Here is an 8,338-nt window from a genome sequence, read left to right as displayed (position 1 = left end):
GGCCGTTAGCCGTCCAGCTCTGCCGACGGTTGTTGCCGCCGTCCCTTCGCCGGAGGTGCGCGTGCCCCAGCCCCGGTTTGCGCGCTCCCCTCCTTGGCCGGCGCAGTCACCGCGCGGGGCGGCCGCCCGTGAGGTAGCTCTCACGGCTTGTTACAACGAATAAAACTCCGGGACAGCGGCGCCCTCAGCCACAGGCAGCCCCGGCCAGGAGCGGCGGCCCGTGCGCTACCGTGCGGAGCGAGCGGCGGAGGCATCTCCGACCTGGTTCCGCCGACGCGACATGAGCCTGGCCTGGCCTGAGCGGCATGCGCCTTGAGCCCGTTCTCCGGCTGTTACCTCAGGGAACGGTTGTGGCCACAGCAACCCGTATTTTCCAAGTATATCATTATTTATTCTCGGCGGCGGGACAGAACACCTTCCTTCATTTTTAATGTTCTCAGCGAGCATCTGCACGGCATTCATTGAGTGAAACAACTTGGTAAGCGTTCGGAGGCAGCTGGCAGCAGCTTGGGAAAGCTCGGACTTGAGCGGCCTGCGGGACTCTCCCTCCGCAGATGTGTTTGGAGATGGTTGCATCCTGTAACTACGCGTGTGCGTGGCGCTCAAGGAACGTCGTGATCCTGCGATGAAGAGTTAAAGCTTGGGGTTTCTTTGATTGCCCGAGTCCCTGCAACTGTCAGCAGTAACTGCGGCGGGTCCCGCGCGCCCTTCTCTCTCCTCTTCCAGCCTGTCCGCGCTTTTGCTAAGATGGCAACACGTGACAGTTCTGCAACCACGACCCAGGTTGGAAGAGGAGATGGAGCGAGCATCGTCCAAGAAAGGGAAGGCTGGCTGACCTCGGCTTTCCGAGCAGCTAACGGCCATAGTAGTCACGGAAGTTCTAAAAGACTCTTGATCCCCCGCTTTGGGCCACGCCTATGATGGGTACAGCAGTTCACTCCTCTGAAGTGACTTCATTCACCCAGTCCTCAAAAAATGTTGTCTTCCCTCCCCAGATACAGTCCTTTCATAGAAGAGGACTCGATTCCTTTTGCCCTCTTACCACTTTCAAGAATTTGTGACCATGAACACTGTAACAATAATCTGCTAATATTAGTGGCTGGAGGACTGATCAGGTGTCTTGTCCACTTTGGGGTATTTTACTCAGATGTAGGCAAAAGTTGGCGGGACAGGCCTCAGTGACCATTTAAGCCTGGTAAAAAGGACTGATTAAAAGCTTAAGGGGTCATGGCTGGCCGAATAGCTCAGCGGATTAAAGCATCTGTTGAGGCAGAGGCAGCAGCCAGAGTTCAGTCCCTGGCCTGATGTGCCAGCCCGTCCCTGGGCCGCGCCCAGACTGCAGTTGAGACTGGGCATGGTGGCGTGCGCCTGTAATCCCAGCTCTTGGGAGGCAGAACACAGGCGGATCACTATGAGTCCCATCTACGTAGTGAGACCCTGTAGTCCCTGTCCTGAAAAAAAAAGGGGGACAGTTTGTCAGTGTTCTTATCTGTCACTAGAGGAAATTGCTTTTTTTTTTTTTTTAATTTTATTTATTTGTGTGTGTGGCCAGCTCAGCCCACCAGGGGGCGGGGCTGGCTGGCATGTGGTGCTGGGGGATTGAACCGCGGTCCCTGTGCTTTACTAAGCTTGTTCTAAGTAGGTGCTTTAGACCACTGAGCCATCTCACCAGCCCCGGAAATTGGTTTTTGGCCCCCAAAATCTCACAGGCTCCTTTTCCTAGGAAAGAACTGCCTTCCCTGACTTAATAAGACACTTACATTTGGGTGCAAAAGATGGCTTTTTCCAGAGGGCTGTCTCATGCATCTAGTAGAAAAAAACAATATAACTAGCTCAGGTGATGGTTGGGCATTGCTTCCCTGATGCGTGAGAGCAGATGAAGTGTGTAGGATTTAATGTTGGCATCTGCACAAGGCTACTCGGATTCAAATATCACCTGTATCTCTAACTCTAGCCTTGGCTTAGGCAACATATTTATTTCTTTAAGTATCCTCAACTAGAAATAACCATAGCTAGTGTGGCCGTTTTGTGTGTAAACACATATATAGTGCCTAGAGCAGTTCTTGGTAATCAAAGACTTGGTAATCAATTACTGACATTGATACTGAGTGTTCCCTTTTATTCCATCACAGGGACTGGAAGGTGAAGTGCACCACTGCCTTGACTCTATGGAACTTGATAATCAAATGCAGAATTCAATTGCTGACCAAGCCCTGTTTATATTTATAGCTAAAAGAACCTGTACCACCATCTTTATATAGAAGAATTAAATACAGGGAAGAGAGACAGCTGCGAATGAAGACTATAAAAGAAAAGAAGAAAGAATGCCAAAGATTGAGGTAGAGTAGGTGACAGAAGAGAGTTGAGAGAAATTGATCAGTAGCTAGTGATATAGGCTGCACTTTTTTGCTCCTTTTGGCCTGGTTTTAGGGGGTAGACTTGAACAGTGTGAAAGCAAACACTGGTGGTTGCTGAAAGGTCCCTTTCCTGTCTTGCTAGTGCTGTGTCCAGTAGCAAGGTTGTGGAGCTGGAACTTTACTATGTAAATATCTTGGTTCTGCCACTTGCTAAGTGGCGTGGGATAAATCACTTTTGCCTCAGTTCCTCTACTGGAAATTATGCATGATAATAGTGTCCATCTTCTAAGCATGTTCTACAGATTGATTGAACTAATAAGGCAAAGTGCTGAGGAGAGTGCTAGCAGTGAGAAATGCTGACTTGCTCTATAACGTGGTCCCTGTCCTCAGATAATTTAATGGATATGTTTTGTGCTTTCAAAAAAAATATATATATACATAAAGCCAGTAGCGGCGACTCACACCTCCAGGCATTGGAGAGACTGCGCATGGCAAGTTAGAGGCCAGCCTGGGCGACTTAGAGAGGCTAAGGTGGGCTCTTAAGGGTTGGGTTGTAGCTCAGTGGGAGAATGTCTGTGGGTTCAATCCCCAAAACTGAAAAATAATGAAATTAACAAAAAGAGACTGATGTTTTAGCTTTTAAATATTTTGGTCATTATTAGACATATAAATAAGATTTTAAATAAAATGTCTCAAGGGTTGTCAGTAGGGTACTCAGAGACCGCCTTACACTTCTTTTTCTTCTATAGAAAATCTGCCAAGACTAGAAGTGTAATCCAGAGGAAGCTGTCTTCAGGGCCTGGTAAGAAAGATGAGATGTTTTGTCTCTAGGCCTCTACAAGGAAGGCCATCTGTGTGAGGCAGTGAATTTGCTTCTCACTGTGAGCCCTCCATCCTTCCTAGATTCTCTAAGATCCTGTGGAACTCAGGGTCTGTAATTTTAACATTTCATGACCAAAGTTCAAGAGACAAAACTCCTTCAGTGTGACCAAAATTATATCAAATCCTAACTGATGTCAAGTAAGACCTTATCCTAACCTTCCTCACCAATGTGATCTTTTTGCCAGTATAGATGTTCCTACCTTACAGATTTTCTTGGGTTTTGTGTTTTGGTGCCGGAAATCAAATTCAGGCAGTACCTGCCTTGCACTTGCCAGGCAGCCCTTACAAATGTTGACTTAGAATTCTTTGACTTTAGAACGGTGCAGAAGTGCTGTGCATTCACAGTCGAAACTGCGCTTTGAATTTTTTTTTTTTTTTTTTTTTTTTTTTTTTTTGCGGAACAAGGGATTGAACTCAGGCCCTTGCACTTGCCAGGGAAGCGCTTATTCTACTGAGCAATCTCCCCAGCCCCATATGCTTTGAATTTTGGTCTTTTCCCAAGCTAGTGAGATATGGTATGAGACCACCTCACAAGGCCAAGAGTGAGCCACAGCTCCCAGTCAGCCACATAATCATGAAGGAAAGCAACTTAATTGTGTACAATGTTGCTGTGTGGTAAGTGATAATGTTTGGTAGGTAAAATGCTTCCCTTTTCTTTTTCTGTTTATTTTTTTCTTCTTTTTTTCTACTTTTTAAAAAATGCATTTAGTACAGGGTCTATAGGGTCTCACTACATAGATTGAACTTGTAGTGATCCTGTTTTTCAGCCTCCCAAGCTCTGGGGTTAGAGGCGTGTGTCACCATGCCCAGTCTCAATCACTGTCTCAGTGTGCCTCGGGCTAGGTTCAGCATGGCAGGCCTGGGATCCAGCTCCCAGCCCCTGGCCCTCACGTCTGCCTAAGCAGGCGCTTTTTTCTACTTTTTTAACAGGGTCTCACTACATAATACAGACTGGCGTGGAGCTCACTGTGTAGCCCAGGCCAGCTTTGAGCTATTAGTGAACCTCCTTCCTGAGCCTCCCAAGTGCCAGGACTACAGGCATGTTGTCACCATGCCCAGTTTAAATAACATTTTTGACTGATACTTTCACTTTTTTTTTTTCTTTGTGGGTACTAGGAATCGAACTCAGGACCTTGCCTTTGCCAGGCAGGTGTTACACTGCTGAATTATCCTTGGCCCCAGGGACCAATATTTTCAACTTGTCAAGAGTCATTACCCCTTCATAAGCTGAATTGCGTCTATACTCCTTGTACTAAGATGGTTAGTTCATACTCCTCTTCCATTCTTAATGGTCAATTTGAGCTAATCATATAATTAATTGATGCTTAATATTTACTCTTCCAGTTTGTCGACTATGCCTCCAAGAACCTGGGGATCCTGAAAAATTAGGAGAATTTCTTCAGAAAGACAATCTTAGTGTACATTATTTTTGTCTTGTGAGTATGAGGTCTCTTTGGCTTTGTCTTAAGGTTCTTACTATTTAGACTACTTTTGCATCTAGTCCCAGATTTCTAGCCCTATTTGTTTCTCATAATAGCTTTTTTTTGTTGTTTTTGTTTTTGTTTTTTGTCTTTTTGAGATGGGGTTCCACTATGCAGTTCAGGCTATGCTTGAACTCACTTTGTAGCCCAGGTTATTGTTGAACTCATGGTGATCCTCCTGCCTCAGCCTCAGTGCTGGGGTTTCAGGCATGTGCTACCACACCTGGCTTATAATAGCATTTTTTTTTATGTATTTAGGACAGGGTCTTCAGGGTCTATAGGGTCTCACTACGTAGATCAGACTCATAGTGATTCTCTGGTTTTCAGCCTCCCAAGTGCTAGGATTTGCACACCACCACACCCAGTCTCAATCGCCATCTCAGCCGGGGCAGGATGGAACCCTGGCCACTGCACTCTGCCTAAGCCGGGGCTTTAGTCCACTGAGCCAGCCCCCTATAATAGCATATTTAAGGTCTACTTTTTAAAATATATACCTGGGTAAAATCCCAACAGTGTAAAATATGTACGATAAAAAGCCTCTTCCTAAAGCAATATTCTCAATCTTTCTCCAGAGACGAATACTGCCAAAACTTGGGATGTCCTACCAGTTATTTTTTCGCAATGTGTATTAGATATAATTTGTATACTATAAAATATAAAATTACTTAATGTACCATTTGTTGAGTCATGATTAATGTATATAGGTACAGTAGTCCCTCACTATTTCATGGTTCGACTTTAGCAGAGTCACTGTTTCACAGATTTTCAGAAAATATTAATCTAAATTATTTAGTACAGGTTTTTTGCTTTATCACAGGATTTTGTAATACCATACAGTATACATGTGTTGTTAAAATTACGTATGTTTATGAGTTTTAGAATATGTCTCAGAACATTAGAAGTGTTTTTAAAAGTGGGAGAAAGGTTTGTAAGAGTATGAGAAGGATCTATAAAGCCTTAGAATATATATAAATACTAAAATATACTGTTACTACTTCACTGATTTTCACTTATTGCGGGGGTGTCTGGAACATAGCCTCCGTGATAAGTGGGGGACTGCCATACCACCGAGGTGCCACCTCCTGATCAAGGAAGACTTCCAACATGCCAGAAAGTTGACCTGCCTCTCTCTAGTCAGGAAAATCTAGATAATCACTATTTTGACTTGTAGATTAATTTTACCTATTGTTTTACTTCCTAAAATTTAATCTGCTTTTTTATATTTGGCCTTTTCTTCACAAAACAGTGTTTTGGAGATGAGAAGTGTTGCTTATCTCTTCATCTGTGGGTGGGCATACAAGTTGTTTCCGTTTGGGGAGTATTGTGAATAAAATGGCTGTGAACATTCATGTATGAGTCTTTTTGTGAGCTTGTGTTTTCACTTCTCTTGGACTGATGCATAGGGGTGGAATTTCTAGCTGTGTTCTAAATATATGTTTAAGTGTGTGAAGTTGCCAAGTCATTTTCCAAGTGCTTGTAAATGGTTGTACCAGTTTACATTTTGCAAGTGACTTATGAAAGTTCTAGACACACAGTTTTCTTGCCAAAGCTAGGTTTTGTCTTTCCAGTTTTAGTCCTTCTGGTGGTTGGATGCATATTGGTGCCTGTTTTCATTCATGCTGCTCTGATGACCAGCGATGTTGAGCTGCTTTTCATGTGCTTCTTGCCGTTCACATACTTTCTTTCGTGGAGAATCCATACACATATTTATTTATTTATTTATTTATTTTTGTATTTTTAGGGAAGGGTGTACAGGGTGTTCAGGATCTCACTATTAGATCAGACTCGTAGTGATCCACCTGTTTACAGCCTTCCAAGAGATGGGATTATAGGTGTGTGCCACCAGGCCCAGTCTCAATTGCTGGGGGCGAGGCCGGCTCTGCAGGCCTGGGGATTGAACCCCTGGCCCCTGTGCCTGCTTGCAGGTGCTTTAACCCACCGAGCTATTTGGCTGGCCCCATACAAATATTTTTGCCAATTTAAAAAATTGGTTGTTTTATCTAATGATTGAGTGGTTAGAATTGTTTATTCTGAATACAAATTCTTGCCTACAGCCAGACCATCCTGAACACAGTTGATCATGTCTGAATACAAATTCTTTTTAAGGTATATGTATTACAAATATGTTCTCTTAGTCTGTGGCTTTTTCATTTTAATTCTGCTTTTAGGGACAGCTCTGTAATTTTGACAAAGTTCTATTAATTTTTTTCCTTTTATGGTTAGTACTTTGTGTGTGTCCTCTTTCCCCATCCATTGAATTGTCTAATGAAATAGATAATTTCACACAATTATGAAAATCAATTGACCACAAATCTATAGATCTGGATGATCTATTTATGTCATTGATCTGTATGGGTCCATCCTTATGCCACTGGATTAATTATTGTGGCTTCATGTTTCAAGATTAAGTATATAAATTTTGGAGTGTTTTCAAAGATTGTTTTGGCCTTTGGGTTCTTTTCCTTTATAAATTTCATATTGCATTAATTTTTTTTATTTTAAGAAAGGGTCTACAGGGTGTTCAGGGTCTCACTACTACATTGGAGTCTTTTTTTTTTTTTTTCCCCCCTTCGGAACTGGGGATTGAACTCAGGACCTTGAGCTTTCCAGGGAAGCACTTATTCTACTGAGCCATCTCCCCGGCCCTGCATTAATTTTTCTTTTTCAAAACCCTACTAGGATTGTAATGAGGACTGCCTTAAATTTATAGGTCATTTTGGAAAGAATTGGTAGATAATACTGAATGTTGGACATGGTATATTTCCCTTCTTATATTTTATTTTTTAAATTTTACTTCATTAGTACTCTACAATTTTATTAGTGAAGTACTCTTGTATATCTCTAAATGTATTCCTAAATGTTTTGTGGTTCTGCTACTGTGAATGCTTTTTTAAAATTTTTATCTTCAAATTTATTGCTGGAATAGAGAAGTGGCTGTTTATTTGTGTATGTTGAGTTTACCTCCTGCAATCTTACTAAATTCTGTAATTGTGTTATGTGTTCATAGTGTTGTAAATAGGATTCACTATGTATGCAGTCATGCTGTGTAAATAAAGACAGTTCTGCTTTTTCTTTTCCAGTATTTCCCTTTCATTTCTTCTTGCTTTATTGTACTGTCTAGGACCTTAAACATAATATTCAGTGGAAGTGGTATGAGTGCTTATTCAAGTTCTTATTCCCAACATTAAGGAACAACATCTAGGTTTTCATTGTTAAAATGTTAGCTGTAGGGAGATTTTTTTCAGAGATCCTTTTTTTAAAATCAGATTGAGGCTTTTATTTTTACTTTCTTGAAGTTATCATGAACACATACTGAGTTCTGTCAGATGCATTTTCCTGGTCCTATTTGTTTGTTTATTTTGTATTTAGGACAGGGTCTACAAGGTTTCACTACGTGGATCGGACTCATAGTGATGTTCCTGTTTACAGCCTCCCAAGTGCTGGGATTACAGGCACATGCCACCACGCCCAATCTTCCTGGTCCTAGTTAGATCTTAATTCCTCTATCATTTTTTTTTAATTTATTTATTTATTTTGTGCGTGTGTGGCCAGCTCAGCCCACCAGGGGGCGGGGCTGGCTGGCATGTGGTGCTGGGGGATTGAACCGCGGTCCCTGTG

At 42.6% G+C, this 8,338-nt stretch overlaps 1 protein-coding gene across 5 annotated transcripts in view; it reads left to right on the top strand.

The window, feature by feature from the left end:
- The first annotated feature begins 6 nt into the window (after positions 1 to 6).
- Positions 7 to 8,338, top strand: part of Phf7 (PHD finger protein 7) — a 14,118-nt gene continuing 5,786 nt past the window's right edge. For 2 of the 5 annotated variants that reach the window (XM_023715779.1, XM_004631692.2), the window contains exons 1-4: positions 7 to 478; positions 2,230 to 2,339; positions 3,107 to 3,159; positions 4,584 to 4,675. In XM_023715779.1, the coding sequence (XP_023571547.1) occupies positions 2,296 to 2,339; positions 3,107 to 3,159; positions 4,584 to 4,675 (189 nt within the window). In that variant the 5' untranslated portion in view covers positions 7 to 478; positions 2,230 to 2,295. The other 3 variants (XM_023715778.1, XM_023715776.1, XM_023715777.1) reach the window with 3 other exon arrangements.

The sequence above is a fragment of the Octodon degus genome, unplaced genomic scaffold (assembly GCF_000260255.1).
Source record: "Octodon degus isolate 3935 unplaced genomic scaffold, OctDeg1.0 scaffold00043, whole genome shotgun sequence".
Taxonomy (NCBI): domain Eukaryota; kingdom Metazoa; phylum Chordata; class Mammalia; order Rodentia; family Octodontidae; genus Octodon; species Octodon degus.
The sequence above is the reverse complement of the archived record's forward strand: the minus strand, read 5'-3'. Positions and strand labels throughout refer to the sequence as shown.